A 23,416-nucleotide genomic window follows, 5' to 3' on the forward strand; every position below is an offset into this window, starting at 1 on the left:
TTTTCACAATGGAGTAGAGGTACAATAGTACGGTCATACTGCAGGATGGTCATACAATAGCTGGTAAAATGCTTATCCACAGTAGCCCAGTAAGTGTGTGAGTGAGTTGTTTTACGAGCTTTTGCGTCACATTCTAGACTAAATGCTCAAACTAACAGACGCAACAAATCGATAGGCTAATAAAGTCCTGTTGACGTTGATTTGAAGGTTCTCACTCCAAATGGAACCCTATTCCCTTACATAGTGCACTACATTTAACCAGAGCCCTATGGACCCTGCTCAAAAGTAGTGCAACTATAAAGGGTGCCGGGTTAGGACTCCGAAGAAGTCTCTCACCCAGTTCCCTGAACTCCTGGTTGACCAGCTCCAGCCAGGACACGTCCATGTCATCCAGGTCATAGCGACTGTGGGGCTCATCGGTGGTCTTCATGTCCCTCTGGCTCAGCCCCAGGCCCAGCACACACCCCCGGCCTTGGCCCTGCACAGGCCAGTAGAACGGGATACGCCCCACCTCCGGTAGCATCCTGTCAACACACACAGAGAGAGAGAGAGAGCGAGAGAAAACACACCGTTTTAACTTCTACTCCATTTCGATTTCATTAACTGACTGAAACACGTACAGTGAAGGAAAAAAAACATTTCCTTGGATTTATGAGCCAGTCAAGGAATCGTTTGATCACGGCCCCACCAGGGTTCTGGTCAAAAGTAGTGCACTACATAGGGAACAGGGTGTCCTTTGGGACCATAGCGTGTCATCCTGACATTCCTACAGTACAGCCCTAACAGCCCTCTGTTCAATACACAGGCCCTGTGTTGTGTCGGTCTGCCCAGACATGGGGGTATGTCAGCAGCGCACAGGGAGCCCTAGGCCATTGGGGGGGGGCATAGCTGGAGTCATCATCTTCCCTGTCTGAGCAGCGTGCCACTCTCCTCCCTCCCCACGGCGCCTCATGCACTTCTTACTATGCCATGGGAAATGGGGTCAGGGAACGCCACTTGACCCACTGGGAGGGGAGCCCATAAGCGTAAACATTTCTGTAAGGATCTCTCGCTCTCACACAGAGTCAAATCTATGTTTTTCTCCATTGGAGTTCAATGGACAGAATTAAATTGACAACTGAACAAATGATTTACATTTGTTGTCATTGTGATCTACTTCGGGTTTGTTTGGTTAACACGAGTTGTTGGGGACTAATATATTGTGAATCCTAATCATTAGTATGCTTGTGTGGAATGGGAACATTGCATTCTGATTTTGGGAATGGCTGTACACACGCAGCGCTTTACTTATCAACATTGCAAGACTGAGGTCAAATAGGTTTACTTGAATTATTTCCTGGGCCGGACTATTTTTTCCCGCCCAGTTACCACACACATCAACGCTTGTTCCCAGACCGGTACACAAACTAGGGTTTTCCAGTCCTATCAGTGCGCAAAGAAACAAAAACACACACGGATGGATACACACACTCGCACCTCGTCATCTCCTCCGCCTGTACTCAAATCGTGACCTTTGAGTGAGTGGGAAGCAATGTGATAATGACAGATTCGGGTCTCTAATCTTAATACGGGTCATATCCTCAACATCACCATGGCTCCTGCCTCACTGCGTCGGAGGGTGGGTAGCGTACAGGCTGTTTATACACAGGCACGCTGCGTGTCCCATATTGATGCGTGGCATCATATTCCTCGCGGTGCTCAGTCAAAAGTGGTGCACAGTATAGGGAATAGGTTGCCATTTGGGACGCACAGACACTTTGCTCCCCACACTTCCTCCACTTCCCTGGCCGACACATCTGATGTAAAAACCATGCAAATAGTGTGAGGCCTGAGAAATCCCCCTACAGAAGCCTTACTGCTGCTAGCAGCCTGTTGCCTCCATCTCTCCGCCACCAGACACTGTGATTTCCATCTAAAAACATTTTTATTTTTTTTAACAGGAAAATATCAAATGTGAGTGGCTTACATTCAGACGCGGAGGAAGAGAATCATTCCGTACATTTTCATACAGAGTTGTTGTGCCTTATTACGTTGGTTCTCTTTTCATTAGATAACCCCCTTCTACTGTCCGTAAGTTTCTCAATACTTTGTTATATACCCTTTGTTGGCAATGAAAGAGGTCAAACGTTTTCTGTAAGTCTTCACAAGGTTTTCACACACTGTTGCTGGTATTTTGGCCCATTCCTCCATGCAGATCTCATCTAGAGCAGTGATGTTTTGGGGCTGTTGTTGGGCAACACGGACTTTCAACTCCCTCCAAAGATTTTCTATGGGGTTGAGATCTGGAGACTGGCTAGGCCACTCCAGGACCTTGAAATGCTTCTTACGAAGCCACTCCTCCGTTGCCCGGGCGGTGTGTTTGGGATCATTGTCATGCTGAAAGACCCAGCCACGTTTCATCTTCAATGCCCTTGCTGATGGAAGAAGGTTTTCCCTCAAAATCTCACGATACATGGCCCCATTCATTCTTTCCTTTACACGGATCAGTCATCCTGGTCCCTTTGCAGAAAAACAACCCCACAGCATGATGTTTCCACCCCCATGCTTCACATGGGTAAGATGTAGGTATGGTGTTCTTTGGATGCAACTCAGCATTCTTTGTCCTCCAAACACGAGTTGAGTTTTTACCAAAAAGTTATATTTTGGTTTCATCTGACCATATGACCTTCTCCCAATTTTCTTCTGGATCATCCAAATGCTCTCTAGCAAACTTCAGACGGGCCTGGACATGTACTGTCTTAAGCAGGGGGACACGTCTGGCACTGCAGGATTTGAGTCCCTGGCGGCATAGTGTGTTACTGATGGTAGGCTTTGTTACTTTGGTCCCAGCTCTCTGCAGGTCATTCACTAGGTCCCCCCGTGTGGTTCTGGGATTTTTGCTCACTGTTCTTGTGATCATTTTGACCCCACAGGGTGAGATCTTGCTTGGAGCCCCAGATCGAGGGAGATTATCAGTGGTCGTGTATGTCTTCCATTTCCTAATAATTGCTCCCACAGTTGATTTCTTCAAACCAAGATGCTTACCTATTGCAGATTCAGTCTTCCCAGCCTGGTGCAGGTCTACAATTTTGTTTCTGGTGTCCTTTGACAGCTCTTTGGTCTTGGCCATAGTGGAGTTTAGAGTGTGACTGCTTGAGGTTGTGGACAGGTGTATTTTATAATGATAACTTCAAACAGGTGCCATTAATACAGGTAACGAGTGGAGGACAGAGGAGCCTCTTAAAGAAGTTACAGGTCTGTGAGAGCCAGAAATCTTGCTTGTTTGTAGGTGACCAAATACTTATTTTCCACCATAATTTGCAAATAAATTCATAAAAAATCCTACAATGTGATTTTCTAGAATTTTTTTTCTCTTTTTCTCATTTTTTGTCTGTCATAGTTGAAGTGTACCTGTGATGAAAATTACAGGCCTCTCTCATCTTTTTAAGTGGGAGAACTTGCACAATTGGTGGCTGACTAAATACTTTTTTGCCCCACTGTATGTACAGTGGCTGACTGTAGATATCGTGTGAAAGTGGAGGGAAACCACAGGGGGCGAGGTGAGAGAACGGTGTGTTCTCTCTGGCCAGGGTCACGTGTCCTGAACACAGGCTACATAAACAATGAGCGAACGAGAGGGAGGGAGGGATGGGAGAGTACATAGAAAATAGAGACAGACAGTAAGAGAGAACAGAGATTAAACCGACAGTAAGAGAGGACAGAGAGAGAGAAAACAGAGACAGTAAGAGAGGACAGAGAGAAAACAGCGAGACAGTAAGATGACAGAGAGATTAAAACAGACAGTAAGAGAAAACAGAGCAAAAGAGCAGAGGGGGGGGAAGAGTTGTTCTGGGCTGCCAGACTGGGTGGAGTCACAGCGATGTGGGCAGGAGGGCGAGATGACTCAGGTCAACAGAGATGATGAAACAACAAATCCAGACAGATCTAACTCTAGATATGAGGGGACAGACAGTAAAATTAGAGAGGCAAATGTGTCCTAGCTACCCAGCTTCAGTTAACTGGAAGTCCGTCTTCAATAAGCTGACTACGAAGGGAGCTGTAGTGACTGTTGTTATTTTGTTGTTGCGCAATCCTTACATGGTATCACTGGCAGACAAATGCATGCTGGTCTGGTGTCACGTGGTCGAGTTCAGAGCTTCCCAACAGTACACGTTTTTTTGTTTGTTGTTGTAGCGCTGGACAAACACACTTCATTCAGCTCATTGAGGGCTTGAGGACTTAGTGGGCAAGTTGAATCAAGTGCGTCTGTCCAGGGTTGCAATAGAAATGTATACCGTTGAAGGTACTCAAGGACCAGGGTTGGGAAACACTGGTCTAGTTGGTAAGAGTGTGGCGCTAGCAACAACAAGGTTGTGGGTTCAACTCCCGCAGTGATTACATGTACTGAAATGTATGCCTTCACTGTAAATGGAAGTCACGTAAGGATAAAAGTGTTTGCTAAGTAGCATATATTATACATTAGTATGGCCTAAGGCTATCAGAGCTCTATCATTGCTATATTATTGACTAAATCCTAGGTTCCAAGTTACCATCACTCCTGTCTAAGGTAGGTAAGTGCCCAAGACAGAAGTGGGGAAACTAAAAATATTTGGATATTCCCTCGCTCTCCTTTGAGTCCTGGCTTCACAGCAGAGGCAGCTTTGATCCTTCTTTGCCCTGTGGAATATTTATCTGGAGCGGGGGGGGGTGAGCTGAATTACACAACAAAAGGGCTTCAGACTCTCAGCTCCTCCAACCGAACACCAGTACATGCTTCCCTTCACGCCACCCCAGACCCAGAGGGGATGTGGCTTTGGGTTTTATTGCACACTGACTGGCCTTGGGGGATCTGGAGTGTGTGTGTGTGTGTGTGTGTGTATCTTGCGGCTACTGTACCCTCCGTGTGAGGCTCAGAGAGAGAGCGAGCTACTGTACAAAAGAGGGGCAGTGTGTTAGGAGTGCTAGTGAGTGAAGAGGGAGGACGGGAGATAGAATCAGAGAGGGCTAGTGTGGAGAGAGAAAATAGAGGGGCCGCAGCATCTCAGGCAGCAGACGCACAAAGCAGACCTTTGTGACCCCCTCTGGCCACCACCCCCACTAAGCCAATCAGGTGGCAGACGCGCCGGGCCCGGGGGCCGAACCTGTCCAGTCACGGCTGGGTCTGGCCAGGGACGAGAAAGTGGGCGAGCATGTTGCCGGGCCAGAGCAGAGAGAGCTGACTCCATCAGCCGGTCTGCAACCCACAGGAACATTTCGGGTGCTACACTGTCAGCTCTCATTTTCTCTTCCTACCCCACACAACTACGGCCTTGTTTGGAAAACTTCTGAAGTTGCATCCTTCCTTGAGATGATCACTGATGTAGAAAGGATTGGATAGGTTTTCACACAGCATAGCTTCCACAACTCTTAACCAATGTCATAACAGATGAGCGATTTCTAAAAGGAAGGAATGGCATATTTTAAAACGTGTTTGGACAGGGCCTTGGTTCAAACTTCAGGGAGATAGAAGTTTCCCCAAACCAGTGATAGAGGGTTTGATATTTATAATGTACAGTACCAGTCAAAAGTTTGGACACACCTACTCATTCAAGGGTTTCTCCTTATTTTTTACTATTTTCTACATTGTAGAATAATAGTGAAGACATAAACTATGAAATAACACATATGGAATCATGTAGTAACCAAAAGCGTTAAACAAATCAAAATATATTTTAGATTGTTCAAAGTAGCCTTGACAGATTTGCACACTCTTGGCATTCTCTCAACCAGCTTCATGGGGTCGTGGAATGCATTTCAAATAACATGCGTGCCTTTTAAAAAAAGTTAATTTGTGGAATTTCTTTCCTAATGTGTTTGAACCAATCAGTTGTGTTGTGACAAGGTAAGAGTGGTATACAGAAGATGGTCTATTACCAAATAGGGCTAAGTCCATATTATGGCAAGAACAGCTCAAATAAGCAAAGAGAAACGACAGTCCAACATTACTTTAAGACATGAAGGCCAGTCAATGTGGAAAATTTCAAGAACTTTGAAAGTTTCTTCAAGTGCAGTTGCAAAAACCATCAAGCGCTATGATCAAACTGGCTCTCATGACGACCACCACAGGAAAGGATGACCCAGAGTTACTGTGCTGCAGAGGATCAGTTCATTAGTTACCAACCTCAGAAATTGCAGCCCAAATAAATGCTTCACAGAGTTCATGTAACAGACATCTCAACTTTAACTGTTCAGAGGAGAATGTGAGAAACAGCATTCATTGTCAAATTGCTGCAAAGAAATAACTACTAACAGGACACCAATAAGTAGAAGAGACATGCTTGGGCCAAGAAACATGAGCAATGGACATTAGAACGGTGGAAATCTGTCCTTTGGTCTGATGAGTCCAAATTTGACATTTTTGGTTCCTACCGCTGTGTCTTTGTGAGAAGCAGAGTAGCTGAACAGATGATCTCTGCATGTGTGGTTCCCACCGTGAAGCATGGTGGAGGTGGTGTGATGGTGCTTTTCTGGTGACACTATCTGTGATTTATTTAGAATTCAAGGCACACTTAACCAGCATGTCTACCACAGCATTCTGCAGCGATATGCCATCCCATCTGGTTTGGACTTACTGGGACTATAATTTGTTTTTCAACAGGACAATGAACCAACACAGGGCTATTTGACCAAGAAGGAGAGTGATGGAGTGCTGCATCAGATGACCTGGCCTCCATAAATCACCCAACCTCAACCCAATTGAGATGGTTTGAGATGAGTTGGACTGCAGAGTTAAGGAAAAGCAGCCACGAAGTGCTCAGCATATGTGGGAACTCCTTCAAGACTGTTGGAAAAGCATTCCAGGTGAAGCAGGTTGAGAGAATGCCAAGAGTGGGCAAACCTGTCATCAAGGCAGGTTTACTTTGAAGAATCTCAAATATAAAATATATTTTGATTTGTTTAACACTTTTTTGGTTACTACATGATTCCGTATGTGTTATTTCATCATTTTGATGTCTTCACTATTATTCTACAATGTAGAAAACACTAAAAATAAAATAACCATGGAATGAGATGTGTCCAAACTGTTGACGGGTACTGTATGTGATCATCCCCTCATGGTTGTGGTTTAGTTTCGGTGTTGGGTAACCTGATCCTAGACGTCTACCTCGAGGGCAGTTCTCAGCACAGTTAGGCCAGCAACCTTCACCAGGGGTGGGATGTGGGTTGAAGACATGAGGAGAGCTAATGTCATGACCAGAAGGTTGCAAGCGTGTCGCCACGTTTAACAGACAGTAAATGTACTTCACACCAAAGCAAGTGCAAAAGGACCACGTACCAAACGACACTAAGTAGGGAATAGGGTGCCATTTGGGACTCAGACCAAAACACCACCCACTGATTTATCATCTTCCTGGATAACATGTTTTTTCCCCCCCAACACCTCTGATGTGGATGACATTTCACAGAGGGACAGAAACAACACAGTGCTTTATTCAACCCGGTGGGGGCAGAGATGGACAGACAAGGCCACCAGCAGGCATGGGAACACCGGCTCATGTTTCTGTTCCGTTTCTGTTCTGTTTCTGTTCTGTCAGAGGAAGGGAAAACACAGTAGATCTATCTTAAGCTAGTCATTTACAGGTGCGCGTTGGTGTTTGTTAGGAAATGGAAAAAGTGGAGACTCCCACTCACAGTTTTCACCCTAGTGCTAGACAATGTTAAGAGACTGAACTACAACAGCACAACGGTACATTGAAATGTTGCAGTAAAACACTGTGGGAAATCTCTGCTTCGGTCTCATAATACACCCCCCCCATATCTCCATCTTTTCATGCCTCTTTCCCAATCTCTTGTGCCAACTCTGCCAGGACGTATGAGGTGTTCCACTGTGCCCACCCTTGCCCCTCATCCTCAGATGACCCCATTCCCACCCCCACCTACATCCACAGAGCAGCCAACCGGAACAATCAGGCCAGGCTTCTGCGGGGCTTCCTACCCCGGAGTGACAAAGGCAGGGGCACCCATGTCTGGGACTGGCTTAGATGTCTGTGTGTGTGTGTGTGTGTGTGTGTGTGTGTGTGTGTGTTTCTGGTGCAAGGGTCAGCTGTTTGCAATTGCTAATAACCCATCCGCAACCACCCACTATGTGATGAAGTGAAAATCTGAGGCCCGCACCCGACCCCAACCTGCAAATATAGAAAATGTGTTGTCGGCTACAGCCAAAGATGGCAGACCGATTTTTTGACAGAGGGTGCCTGATGTAGATCCGTTTCTGCTTATAATTTCAGACATTTTGGTCGGCTGTGTGTTAGTCAACATGTCTATTATTAGATACAGGTAGCTTCTTCTCTGTCATGACATGTTGCCCTAAAAGACTAAATAAACCCTTACTCAACAGAATAATGTAATAGATGGATAGAATGAATGCTTCAATCCAGTTGACGTCGGTGAATTCTCTCATCTTTCACGGAGGAAAGACATGTATTGGGGAGAAAATACAATAAAGCAACAAAAAAACGGGAAAGATTTTCTGTGGAAAATGTCTAAATGACATTAGTTTGACTGGTTGTAAGTAATGAAATGTGTGAAAACGACCCAACGTGTTCTGATAAGATTTCAGTTCGGCGTCGATGCATATTTTATGTGCTTGAAATATGATCAGCTTTTATGATGAAGACAGCACCTCTACAGATGATACCTAACTGAGCATTGCATTCTCTCAAGAAGCAGAAAGAAATCAATTATAATTTCTCCACTTCTGTTCCAAAGTCCACAGAATGCTTCATTCTGCAGGGGTTAAAGCTACAGCCCTATTCGTCGCACGGGACTAATACTACCAGAGAACATTGGTGATGTACAGTGGCAAGAAAAAAGTATGTGAACCCTTTGGAAATACCTGGATTTCTGCATAAATTGGTCAATACATTTTTATCTGATCTTCATCTAGATCACAACAAACAGTCTGCTTAAACTAAAACACACACAAGCAATTATATGTGTTCATGTCTTTTTTTGAACACATCGTGTAAACATTCACAGTGTAGGGTGGAAAAAAATGTGGGAACCCTTGGATTTAATAACTGGTTGACCCTCCTTTGGCAGCAATAACCTCAACCAAATGCTTTCTGTTGTTGTAGATCAGACCTGCACAAGTCAGGAGGAATTTTGGACCATTCCTCTTTACAAAACTGTTCCAGTTCAGCAATATTCTTGGGATGTCTGGTGTAATCTGCTCTTGAGGTCATGCCACAGCATCTCAACTGTGTTGAGGTCAGGACTCTGACTGGGCCACTCCAGAAGGTCAGGACTCTGACTGGGCCACTCCAGAAGGCGTATTTTCTTCTGTTCAAGCCATTCTGTTGTTGATTTACTTCTGTGTTTTGGGTTGTTGTCCTGTTGCATCACCCAACATCTGTTGAGCTTCAATTGGCAGACAGTCTAACATTCTCCTGCAAAATATCTATCTTGATAAATGAATTCCCAAGTTTTTCTGTCAATGATAGCAAGCTGTCAAGGCCCTGATGCAGCCCCACATCATGATGTTCCCTCCACCATACTTTACAGTTGGGATGAGGTTTTGATGTTGGTGTGCTGTGCCTTTTCCCCCCCTCGACACAGTGTTGTGTTCCTTCCAAACAACAACTGTAGTTTCATTTGTCCACAGAATTTGCCAGTAGCGCTGTGGAAAAACCTGGTGCACTTCTGCAAACTTCAGACGTGCAGCAATGGGGTTTCTTTTGGACAGCAGTGGCTTCTTCCTTGGTGTCCTCCCATGAACACCCTTCTTATTTAGTGTTTCAGGTATTGTAGACTTGTCAACAGAGATGTTCGCATGTTCCAGAGATTTCTAGAAGTCTTTAGCTGACACTCTAGGATTGTTCTTAACCTCATTAAGAATTCTGCACTGTGCTCTTGCAGTCATCTTTGCAGGACGGCCACTCCTAGGGAGAGTAGCAACAGTGCTGAACTTTCTCCATTTATAGACAATTTATCTTACTGTGGACTTTATCTTATAAATACTTTTGTAACCTTTTCTAGCTTTATGCAAGGCAACAATTCTTAATCTTGGGTCTTCTGAGAACTATCTTGTTCAAGGCATGGTTCACATCAGGCAATGCTTCTTTTTTTGTGAGGGTTTTTAATAGGGCAAGGCAGCTCTAACCAACATCTCCAATCTCATCTCATTGATTCGACTCCAGGTTAGCTGACTCCTGACTCCAAGTCATTTAAGGTTCACGTACTTTTCCCAACCTACACTGGGAATGTTTAAATGATGTTTTCAATATAGACAAAGAAATACAATAATTTGTGTGTTATTAGTTTAAGCGTACTGTTTGTCTATTGTTGTGACTTGGATGAAGATCAGATCAAATTTGATGACCAATTTATGCAGAAATCCAGGTAACGCCAAAGGGTTCACATCATTTTTACCCCAGAATGTACGTTAGATTTTTGTATGATGCATTTGGCGATATTCAATTCATTTGCAGAAAGCGTATAAACGAAAGCATTCACTGTGAAAGTCGATACATGTAGGCACTTCATACATTGCCCTCTGAAAGTATTCAGACTCCTTGACCTTTTCCCCATTGTGTTACATTACAACAAATCCTCTATCTACACACAATACCCCATAATGACAAGGCAAAATGTATTAACAACTCAAAACAGAAATGCCTTATTTACATAAGTATTCAGATCCTTTGCTATGAGGCTCGAAATTGAGCTCAGTTGCTTCCCGTTTCCATTGCTCATCCTTGAGATGTTTTTACAACTTGATTGGAGTCCACCAGTGGTAAATTCAATTGATTGAACATGGTTTGAAAAGGCACCCACCTGTCTGTCTATATAAAAGTCCCACAGTTGACAGTGCATCCTAGAGCTGGCCGCCCGGCCAAAATTAGCAATCAGGGGAGAAGGGCCTTGGTCAGGGAGGTGACCAAGAACCCGATGGTCACTCTGACAGAGCTCTAGAGTTCCTCTGTGGAGATGGGAGAACCTTCCAGAAGGAAAATCCTCTCTGCAGCACTCCACCAATCAGGCCTTTATGGTAGAGTGGCCAGACAGAAGCCACTCCTCAGTAAAAAGCACATGAAAGCCAGCTTTGAGTTTACAAACGGCACCTAAAGAACTCTCAGATCATGAGAAACAAGATTCTCTGTTCTGGTGTCTCAGAATGTCCTTGAGTGGCAGGGCCAGAGCCCGGACTTGATCCCGATCTAACATCTCTGGAGAGACCTGCAAATAGCTGTACAGTGACAGTCCCCATCCAACCTGACAGAGCTTGAGAGGATCTGCAGAGAAGAATGGGAGAAACTCCCCAAATACAGGTGTGCCAAGCTAATAGCGTCATACCCAAGAAGACTCGAGGCTGTAATCGCTGCCAAAGGTGCTTCAACAAAGTACTGAGAAAAGGGTCTGAATACTTACGTAAATGTGATCGTTTTTAAGTTTGTATTATTATTTTTACCTTTGCAAAAATATCTACAAGTCTGTTTTTGTTTTGTCATCATGGGGTATTGTTTGTAGATTAAGGAATTTTTTCATTTAATACATTTTTGAATAACGTAACAAAATGTTAAAAAAGTCAAGGGGTCTGAATACTTTCCGAATGCACTACGCACAGCACTTTGTTCAATTTATCGACTCAGTTATTGTCTTCTTGCTCAAACCGCGAGTAACACCTGTCAAACTCAGACATTTCCTCAAAACACAGGGATGTTGAGTCGCACGGGACTAGTATTATCAGAGGACTTTAGTTTACCCACAAACAGTAGTTTATTCTGGTTAGTCAATGTCCAGATTTTAGTTTCCATTTAACCCATCTAAAACGGCAGGCTGCAGTCCCCTTGACATGCCATAGCCCTATTCAGAATCCTGTCAGATTGGGATAGAGCCTCATCTATCCCACTGCTATCATCCTCTTTTACCACTTCACCAAATATTTCCCAGACATGACTTTTCTGGCCCTCCCTTCTCTTTATATTCAACTGACCTTTCGCAGCTTTTGTCTTATTGAATTACACTCCGACAAACTCCTTTTTGCCTCCGCAGATTGGCGTAAAATAAATTCTGCACTTCCCAAAAACATTATCTGAAGATTGGCTGTGTAGGCTATTTGGCGCGTGTACAGTTAAAACCCTAAAATGTAGGCTTATGCAGTAATACCAGATAGCCAAAAATAAAAACCTCAACGTAGCCTATATAAAATTGCACAATTATACATTAAGGAATTTAAGGTTTTGCTTCTCTTTATTCAATCCGACCACCACTCACCTGTCTTTCAGCCACATGATATTTAATGACCGTAAACCCGTCCCCCCAGCGGATGTAACCGCTGGGACCACGGTTGTGATTCAACCCGCGCATCACTAGTGTGTGTGTGTGTGTGTGTGTGTGTGTGTGTCTGTGTTTTTTAAACTAGCCGCAACATTGACCTGACCTATGCAGGAGAGGAAGATAATTAGAGACGGAAGACCCAGACAGATCAAGACAGAGAAACTGAAATCATCAGAAAGATACTGTTATGCATCAGCATCTTCCCCCGGCAAAGTAAAGTCCCCGCCGAGATAGACAAACGGCACAGTGTTTAACGCGAGTCATAGCAACCCTCGCAGTCAGATATGACTTTCAAATGTTCCAGTGACACAATGGATGAAAGCCCTAGACCCATAGGGCTCTGGTCAACTGTAGTGCAGTATGTAGGGAGTAGGGTGCCATTTGGCACTCATACCTCTAGTGAAATAGCTTGCACTGATAACAGAATGAATTGAGGGGGTCAAGAGAAATTTGTAATTTTATTCATTCTATGAGGAACCAGGATGTGTATAAAAAATTAAAAAATAAAAATGACTCTGCACTTTAGATGTTATTGCTGGATAGTCACTGAGAACAAACAATTTAGCCTCTCTCACAATGACAACTAGCCTAAACCGAATCAGAATGTGGGGATATTTTTTTAATTTTAAATCAAGCACTAGACAAAAGCAGATAACAACAGTGTCTCTTTCTCCGAAGTCGTCAGGCGTGGCACACAGAGGGTTAACCGGAGCCCCGACTGAGTCTTTTTGTGTGCTGCCATTTTGTGATTCCTTCAGATGCCAATGCGGTCTGCCCAGGAATGCCAAGCGTGTTGTCATGGATATGGCTGAGCCTTATTAAGAGCCATATTCCTGTGCCTCCTTACTACAGAGTCACTCTCACAACAAGAAGAATCAGTCTAGCCGGCTAGGGTTTTACGTTGTACTGCGCCTCCTACTAGCCTTTTATCTGTTTTCGTCCCCATTTGTTTTATCTTCTTCTTCCCAAAACTCTGGCAGTTACCCTACACAGAAAAACACTAAATCGCAAGCCCCCTTCCCACTCCCCCAAAAAAGGAACATAATAATCCCGCTTGGGGGGTTTTGAGGGGTGGAGTGGGGTAGGGAGAAAAGTGATTTGTGTTAGGGGCTTGGGGAATGTTTTCATTCACATTTTCCACTGAGTCAGTTGCGAGCCAGGAGACAGGGAAGGGAAGGCTGAGAGGCTGCTGCTGCCCAGAGCAGGACTGGCACCGCGCCAGGACCTTGCTTCAAGTCTCACAGCTCCCTCAGTGTTTGCATCCACCTCCTCCCTTTTGCCCCCCTCTTTTTTGTTGCTAAAACACTGCAGTGTGAAGAAATTCAGCAGAGAGTTAGTGTCCCTGTGTTTGTCCCCTTGATTAGGAGGCTAAAGAGGAGGGAGGGAGTGCCGGGCAAGCAGGCAGGGAAGCGTCGAGCTAGCTGCTAAACAGGCTACACGTATGCTAACAGTCAGGCTGCTAGCTAGCTAGCGCTTAACGGCAGGTTAGTGTGTGTTGAAGACACAAACCCTCTAGAGGAAGAACGAATACCTCTTTACATAAACGATTATGCAACATCAGTCCGCAAGAGAGCAAGAGAAGTGAGAAAGAGGGAGAGAAAGATGGAGCGAGGGAGAGGGAGAGAGAAAGGGGAAACGCCTCCATTGTTTTCTGCCAGTTCCAAATCCATATTGCAGGACACACATTCATTTCTGTGTACAGCAGCAGTACAGCTCATTTATATATTTTCCACCATTCATATTCAATCAAACAGGTGGAAGAAAATAAGGGAATGCAAGGCGTTGGAAAACATGTTGAGTGGTTTTATCTATCAGCACTGCATGGTGTGTGTGTGTGTGTGTGTGTGTGTGTACAGGGTGTTTATGAAAATGAAAGTGTGTCAGTACTTATGTACCACAAGTTTCTATTCAATGCACCTGCACATTTGCGTGTAGTTGTCTAGTGATAGCAAGAGAAAGCAAGCTATTGCTCATGTTCTGAGAGCCCGAGTCCTCATTACATGTATGGACAGTATTCACAAATTGGAGTGTGTGTGTGTGTTGTGTAAGTGTGTGTGCTGTGTTTTCATGTATGTGTGTGCACGCGCCTGCCTGTTTGTATAAGTGATTAGGCTACATGTTACAGCTTCCTGGTAGAGATGGTGATCTAACAAAGAAAGACCAGTTCTCAGAAGGCTGTTTCCCCATTATTGCGCTTTCCCAGGTAAAGCACCATAACAACAGCCAGGCATTGCATTCATCCACCAGTCTCCATCATCAATCATATCCACACAAGCAGAAAGTTGATGAAAATGTGTGGCATAAAGAGTGGAGTTATTGAATTGGGCCGAGTACAAAAGTACTGCAACCTGGAATTTTCTACCGCTTGAGTACTGGCACCTCGTATAGAATATTGGTTTTTTTAAAATACAGGCACTCAAAATGAGTACCGGGCCCCTATGTTCCCTGGTCAAAAGTACGACACTAGAAAGGGAATAAGGTGCCATTTGGGAGCATCTTGAACCAGTGGAGGTCCTCTCAATAATGCGTTAGGCTCCGGGTTTAGCTGGAGAGAAAAGTATTTGCCGATCGTGAATGTTAACTAACAGGGAGCGATAAATACGCTGAGCTCTTTTCATTTCGTCATAGTAAAAAGGGCCTTTGCATGAGAGTTTCTGGTGGGAATATCTAAACTCGCAAGAAGCTGTCCTCCTTAATTGCGTCATTGTGAACACGTTAACAACTGGTAAAATCCCTGGGGAGCACAGGTGGTGAGGACTGAAGAGACGTGTTGACGTTTAAACTGCCATTTATTTTTACTCGCTTTTCCGTTAAAACAATAAGAAATACTCATTCAATTCCATGTGAATTTACAATGCAGCTGTGCTGCTGCCAGAAACAGCTTGGGTCTCACGGTGTCCCTTTCAGATGGTTAAGCATTGCACCTGTACCTCAATTCCACCTCGCAAAGTCTGCATTTCCTTCTCATTTAACTTTTCAAAGTATTACCATACAGAACTTTCGCTGCTGTCGCTTGCCGTTCTCTGCCATTTTCCCAACTTTTAATGGTGGATGGTGACGAAGTGGAGGAGAGTCGACTCCAAAATAATTCATTCCTCGACTCCTTGCACGTCGACTCCCCGTGTCCACTAGGAATTGACTATTTTTGGAACGGAGGAGACTGATGAGTTGCCATATTTCCGAGACCAAACACTTGTATCTTTCATAGTGAGCTAGCGAGGGACGGGGCACAGTAGAGCCCGTCGGCCACCAGGCAGAAGAGTGAACTAGGTCCTATCTATCGGCAATCTTAAACTGCATCTCACAATGTCTTGGCTTGCAATGCCTCGCAACTTCAGTTAAGTAGGGCCCATCATCAATGAATAGGCTAGGATATTCTACAGACCGAAGACTGAACACACACACACTCGCATCATTAGCGAAGAGAAAGAGCAGGGGTATAAATCATTAGTCCAAACAGTTGCAAAACTAGAATGATTTGCAACTGAAAACGTGAGTTTCTACTGGACAAATTCAGAATCAGTGTAATGAATACACCACAAGCGAGCCAGCACAAGGGAGAGAGGGGGCAGGCAGAAATAAAATGTGATGCACATACAATATCTTCAGAAAGTATTCACCCCCCTTGACTTTTCCCACGTGTGTCAAAGCAGAGTTCTGTTTTCAGAAATGGTTACAAATGAATAAGAAATGAAAAGCTGAAATGTTTAGAGTCATTAAGTATTCAACACCTTTGTTATCAAGCCTAAATATGTTCAGGAGTAAAAATGGCTTAACAAGTCACATAATAAGTTGCATGGACTCACTCTGTGAAATAATAGTGGTTAAGATGATTTTTGAATGACAACCCGAACTCTGAACCCCAAACATACAATTATCTGTAAGGTCCCTCAGTCAAGTAGCGAGTTTCACGCAAAGATTCAACCAAAGACCAGGGAGGTTTTCCAATGCCTCGTAAAGAAGGGCACCTATTGGTAGATGGGTAAAAATAAAAAGCAGCAGACACTGAATATCCCTTAGAGCATGGTGAAGTTATTAATTACAATTTGGATAGTGTATTAATACACCCAGTCACTACAAAGACAAGTGTCCTTCCTAACTCAGTTGACGGAGAGGAAGGAAACCGCTCAGGGATTTCACTATGAGGCAAATGGTGATTTTAAAACAGTTACAGAGTTTAATGGCTGTGATAGAAAACTGAGGATGGATCAACAACATTGTAGTTACTCCACAATACTAGCCTACATGACAGAGTGAAAAGAAGGAAGTCTGTACAGAATAAAATATATTCCAAAACATGCATCCTGTTTGCAATAAGGAAAGTAACACAGCAAAAAAACTGTACTTTATGCCCCGAAAATAAAGCATTATGTTTGGGGCAAATCCAACAACACTGAGCACCACTCTTCATTTAGTATTTTCAATCATGGTGGTGGCTGCATCATGTTATGGATATGCTCGTCATCGGCAAGGACTAGGGAGTTTTTTAGGATAAAAAGAAATGGAATAGAGCTCAGCACAGGCAAAATCCTAGAGGGAAACCTGGTTCAGTTTGCTTTCCAACAGACACTGGGAAACAAATTCACTTTTCAGCAGGTCAATAACCTAAAACACAAGGCCAAATATACATTGGAGTTGCTTACCAAGACGACATTGAATGTTCCTAGGTGGCCCAATTACAGTTCGGACTTAAAAATCAGCTTGAAAATATATGGCAAGACTTGAAAATGACTGTCTAGCAATGAGCTTGAAGAGTTTCAAAATAATAAAATGGGCAAATGTTGTACAATCCAGGTATGCAAAGATCTTAGAGACTTACCCATAAAGACGCACCGCTGTAAACACTGCCAAAGGTGATTCTACCATGTATTGACTCAGGGGGTTTAATACTTATCAAGATAGTCGGGTTTTATTTTTCATAAATTCGAAGTTTATTTTTTATTTTTTAACTACTTTGACATTTTAGAATTTTCTGTCGATAAAAAAAAAGTATACATTTTAATCTCAATTTGTAACACAACCAAACGTGGAAAAAGTCAAGGGGTGTGAATACTTTCGTTACCCCACACTGCACATAACACAGCGGTCAGAAGCAGCATGGCGGAGCAGGTGGTCACAGACCTAACGGTGTCATCCGATCCGCCACGTTTCCAACTGCCTTATCATCCATTTCTATGAATCTGGTTTGTTTAGATATTCAGTATAATGATACAGTAGAGCACACTGTAGCAGCATGACCTCTTTCTAGACCTGGGTTCAAATACTGCTGGAAATCATTTATAATACTTTCTCAGTGCTTGATTGAGCTTGCCTGGTTTAATGGCCTAATAGAATAATCCCAAAACTGCAACCCTTGCCAATCTGGCAGTCCAGAGCAACATTTAAGTATTTGAAAGATTTTAAATTGTATTTGAACCCAGGTCTGCCCCTCTCCTCACTGCTTTCTCTATTAGCCTCTCATCTCATGAGCTGCCTGGGGTTCAGTCACAGTCAGACGTTCTCAATACCCCACTTATAAATGGGGCACAGTAACTAACCCACATGCAGTGTCGTCACGTTGCTTGGTATGTGTTTTTGGTTCCCCCACCCTAACCTCTTCCTATGCAGCTGTGGCACAGCACTCTGTAGCGTGTGAACGCGCACGCACGCACGCCACTCTGCAATACAGTAAAGTGCTAACCAACACCTGGCCAGTAGTAAGAGGGGTTGGGGTGGAGGGGGGTCCCACCAGCAGTCTCTGCCCCCTCTTCCTGCATTCCTCTCCCTGTCTGAGACACTTCCAGGCAGCCAGCCCACCAGCATCCAGCCAGCCCACCACACCACACCGGTTTAAAATGTGTTGTTTTGGGGGTTCAGCAACTGAACCCTTTGAGATGAACAAAAAAGGCCGTACTCAGTGCAGAAGTACTTTTCTATTTTGAGGATCTAGGCTACGGTACTGTATGAACAATAGTGCTGAGCGATTAGTGCTGTTTGAGGACGGTTCGTTTTCAGTTCGATGATAAAAAATGATCATGGTTTCCGATTTAGATGATCTTTTCTTTTCATTAAATGCACTATGCATTATGTGGGATGAATGCTGTAACAGAATAAAACAATGAATACATGCCCTTACTGCTTATCACTTATTAAAGATGCAAAATGTAACTTTTTTAGCGACCTGACCAAATTGACAGAAATGTGAGTTATAGATATGTCGGTCATTGAAACCAAGTCTAAGGAGCTGTATATCTGTTCTATATATCTGTTCTATGACCAAAAAAAAAAAAAACACAATTTTTGTAGTTCAAAGTAAAAGCATACTTTTATGACTGCTGAATACCAACTATTAATTACGTTTTTCAGGAAGAGATACTGTAACTGAAGCAACAGCTCTCAATCCCTCTCAATCGCGCGTCTTCTGTCTCTCTCATTGTCCGTGTCTGCCCCACGCAGACAAGTAGGCTCACAACGGGTTATGGTCACTGTAGTTAATCACCATGTTTTCAACGCTAAACCTTGTCGCGCAGTTCACACTTGATCGATCTCTTGAGAAACAGCGCATTGAGCTCACAGAAAAAAGAATATGGAATTCAAAAGTTAAACTGATGTTGTCAATAGTGAATAACAGATGAGCATTTCTTTTTTTTTTTGCATTGAATAAGCTGAATAGTCATCAATGCAGCAGAATAGTCATCAATGCAGGTTGATTTATTAGGATCCCCATTAGCCGATGCCATATAACATATAACATATATAACATATAACAAACAATGCATTACAAACAAAATACTTTACAATTGACATAAATGTAAAAACATTAGCACGTCCCAGAGTCCCAACACCTTACACCCCCAACAACCCAGCAGAGTCCCAACACCTTACCACTGCTAGGAACTCGGGAAAAAACAACGTTGAATCACGACGTCAGTGATCTTCAGTTCGTAGCTCAAGAAAGAGGCCCGAGTTCCCGACTTACAATTCCGAGTTGGATGACCGTTCAAAATGTATTTTGCCAGACTAAGCTCGTTTTCTCCCGAGTTCCCAGTCGTCTTGAACTCAGTGAAGTCAGGTTTCCAAGTTAAGTTGTTTTGAGTGCGGCAGAAATCATGGTGGATTGACAGCATGGACAATGTTGAATGTTTATCATTTTAAGATTGGGGAGAAAAAAAAGAGGGAAAAAAATACCCTTTTGTGGTCCCCAGAATTGGGAACACACACACACACACTACACTGAATAGCAACCTAGTGATTGCTTTGCAATGCTTGCAGTTAGCCACGGATTTCTTCCAAACCATTCATGTTGAATTTGCAATTTCCAAATTGTTGGGTAATGTTGATGACCAATGAGCACCGATACGTTTTATCTATAATGTCTCTTCAAATGACAAGGATTAAAAAGGATTTACCAGTAGATTGTCGACTTGATTCATGATGACGACTGCTGGCTAAGATTTTGAAAGCATGATGTTGACATTATCAGTCCAATCAAAGCTACTAGATAAAATTACGCCAAATCACGTTAGATCTATCTGTGGCCAATAACCTTGAGCCTTCTTGGATGGGCACTTCTAATGTAACTCTATGGCAGCACCCAAGGGGGTTGAATTTTTGAGCTCTACCTTTAGATTTGGCAGTGACGTAATGTCCCCATGAGTGACAGAACACTGAGCCGATCACGGCGCAACTAAAAGAACATTACCAACCCCTACTCTTTGTATTTTCCACTGGCTGCCACACCACCACAGAAAGCACTGAGCTTGGCTGAAACACCTGTATTTTGGAGCTGGCTTACTCAAGAGACCATGCTTGTTTGGAGGCTTTATTTACTCAAATATTATTGTTTTATTATTATTTTTTTTTACATTGTTTGCAAACTGATATGTGACACGTTTTTTAGCTACGTGTGGCTCAAAACAGATGGGGCTCTGAATGACGGGGTCGTCACTGCATACATGTCAATACATACACACAACAAGTAGGTCACATGGGGGAGAGACATTGTGCCATGAGGTGTTGCTTTATTTATTCTCCCCCATCTTTACAACCATTGAATCTATATGTTTTGACCATGACAGTTCACAATCGAAGGAAACACCAAGTAATTTATGACCGACCGCCTTGATTTAGGTCTTATGTAGAAAAATTTGAAATTGTGTTTTTATTTTTACATTGGATAAAATCAGAAACACAGAGTGACAAAACGGTATATCATATACTATATTTGAGGAACAATGGGAAAGTAATTCTGCTTTGAAAGTTAGTTGATAAACTTGTAACCTCACTTTTGAGAAAATGGCCTTGGAATGTTTTGGTACCTATTGGAGAGCTCTGTCTACTTCCATTCAGCATCATTCACACCGCTTAAGCCCCATCCAATTCTTTAAGGGATGATCTAAGCGTTCTGTTCTAAAAACAACAGTCAAGCAGCCAAGCAAACTGGCTAATGTTGGCTACCTTGCTAGCTACTTCCATACACAAATTAGAGTACAGCTCACTGACCATTTTACTTGCCCTAGCAGAGCTGGTTAGGATGCTATGTTATCCAGAGTGTTGGTGACTACAACTGTGCTGCTGGCAACAATTTACTCTTTTGCCAGCGTTTACTGACACCGGCCATATTCAAAACGTGTTGAGCGTTCGCAAATCCGTCAGGTATTATGCGCTCTGGCACACTCAGACGAGAGTGCACTGAAATTGGCGTAGAAAGCCAGAGCAAATTTACAAGCCCGTCGTAGCGGAAGTACGCAATTAAACTAGTCAAGCTGAGCCTGGGAGAACTGCAAACTGTTCTTCAGAGCCTGGACCTCTCTGGTCAAGTCATCCGTTCTTTTATTAGTTGACTCCATCCGTATTTGGACAACACTTGAAGCTATATTCTTGTTGTTAACAACTGCTTGTATAACCATCTTTGTTAGTTTAAAAGATCCCTCACCTGTGAAAGAGACACCATTGTCACCAATGTTATTCCCGTCGGCTTTGAGCTTTGTCATGGTAGCAACATAGGTTACGCTGTTACACCTCACAGTTCCAGACAGGGCACGTCGCAGGGTAGACTGGAAACAACAGAAGACATCTAGAGAGCCACAAGCCCAGGGCAATCTGCAGTCCCAGCCAGGCGTCGTGGGCTGTGTTTAAGCCCTCAAAAAAAAAAAACCTGCTAGCTTGATAGGCAGCTAGCTAGCAGCTAGGCTAGCTGCTACACCAAGCAGCTCCTCAGATCGGCAGGATCACTGGACAGATAGTGGCGGTCCCAGCAACAAACAAAAGCAAAAGCTAGCAAGTAACCAAACTAGGTAGCTAGCAAGTAACCAAACTTTTCCAATAGACTTTCAAAACAACAAACTCTCCCTTGTTCCGCATTCAACAGTGAGTGACGCAAGGTGAAGGGAGACCAGGAAGAGGAATTGATGCCACTTTCAGACCATAGAGCTGCAACAACTCAAGGAAGGCTGCTGTGTGGCACACGTTTAGTCTGTCTGGGCTGTGGTTCAGTCCTTCACTTCATTTCTCTGAGAGGAAGGTGTCATTTTAACCACTACCGCCATTGCCTTTCCTCTGTCATCCCTCGCCCTCTAATCTTTCACCCTCTATCCAAAGACACAGCGAGAGGCGGGTCGGTCGCTTAGAACAAGGTCATCCAAAACAAAGTAGTGGAGAACGGCAGCAAAACGGAGAAACACGACTACGCCACCTCAGAGAAAAAAAGAGAAAAAAACAACACCAAACCTTGAGTGAAGGAGGAGAGGAGAATGGGAGGAGGAGAGAATAAAGAGAAGAGAAGGCGAGGCTAAACGAAACACTGCAAAGCAGTGCATGGTAGTGTTGGGTGGCTGGTTCTTTAAAAGAGAGAGCTGAGACGTTGGGGTCTGCTGGGTAACACAGCCCTCGTAAACAGCATTTACTCTCCTTAAAGCGGGGAGGCAAGAGTGACTGGCCAGGGTGCTTTGGCATCCCTGATGAGGTCATTAAAGAGAATGGCTTCCCGTTGCCAGCTATGTTTTGCTGGATGAGGAAGTGTAGGGAGTGAGTGAGATTTTTTCAGTATAGAAAAAGTATGTGAACCCTTTGGAATTACCTGGATGTCTGCATACATTTTACATCAAATTTGATCTGATCTTCATCTAAGTCACAACAATAGACAAACTCAGTGTTCCTTAAACTAATAACACAAATTATTGTATTTTTCTTGTCAATTGAATACATTATTTAAACATTCACAGTGTAGGTTGGAAAAAGTATGTGAACCCCTAGGCTACTGACTTCTCCATTGAAGTCAGGAGTCAGCTAACCTGGAGTCCAATCAATGAGACGAGATTGGAGATGTTGGTTAGAGCTGCCTTGCCCTATAAAAGATCCTTCACAAAATGTGAGTTTGCTATTCACAAGAAGCATTGTCTGATGTGAACTACGCCTCAAACAAAAGTTGTCTCAGAAGACCTAAGATTAAGAATTGTTGACTTGCATAAAGCTGGAAAGGGTTACAAAAGTATCTCTAAAATCCTTGATGTTCATCAGTCCACAGTAAGACAAATTGTCTATAAATGGAGAAATTTCAGCCCTGTTGCGACTCTCCCTAGGAGTGGCCGTCCTGCAAAGATGACTGCAAGAGCACAGCGCAGAATGCTCAATGAGGTTAAGATGAATCCTAGAGTTTCAGCAAAAGACTTACGAAAATCTCTGGAACATGCTAACATCTCTGTTGACAAGTCTACAATACGTAAAACACTAAACAAGAATGGTGTTCATGGGCTGCGCGGAAGAAGCCACTGCTGTCCAAAAAAAAAAACATTGCTGCACGTCTTAAGTTTGCAAAAGAGCACCTGGATGTTCCACGCCGCTACTGTGAAAATATTCTGTGGATAGATGAAACTGAAATCGAGTTGTTTGGAAGGAACACACAACACTATATGTGGAGAAAAAAAAGGCACAGCACACCAAGATCAAAACCTCATCCCAACTGTAAAGTATGGTGGAGGGAGCATCATGGTTTGGGGCTGCTTCGTTGCCTCAGGTCCTAGACAGCTGCTCTCAGACAGAAAAATGAATTCAAGTTTATCAAGACATTTTGCAGGAGAATGTAAGCCTATCGGTCTGTCAATTGAAGCTCAACAGAAGCCAGGTGATGCAACAGGACAAC

General features: G+C 43.6%; 1 protein-coding gene across 3 annotated transcripts in view; it reads right to left on the minus strand.

Annotated features, from left to right (window-relative positions):
* jade2 (jade family PHD finger 2) overlaps positions 1 to 23,416 on the minus strand; it is a 134,466-nt gene that overhangs the window by 58,980 nt on the left and 52,070 nt on the right. For all 3 annotated transcript variants that reach the window (XM_024432196.2, XM_042327017.1, XM_024432195.2), the window contains one exon: positions 337 to 524. In XM_024432196.2, the coding sequence (XP_024287964.1) occupies positions 337 to 524 (188 nt within the window). The remainder of the gene's footprint in view (positions 1 to 336; positions 525 to 23,416) is intronic.

Source organism: Oncorhynchus tshawytscha, linkage group LG09, assembly GCF_018296145.1.
Source record: "Oncorhynchus tshawytscha isolate Ot180627B linkage group LG09, Otsh_v2.0, whole genome shotgun sequence".
Taxonomy (NCBI): domain Eukaryota; kingdom Metazoa; phylum Chordata; class Actinopteri; order Salmoniformes; family Salmonidae; genus Oncorhynchus; species Oncorhynchus tshawytscha.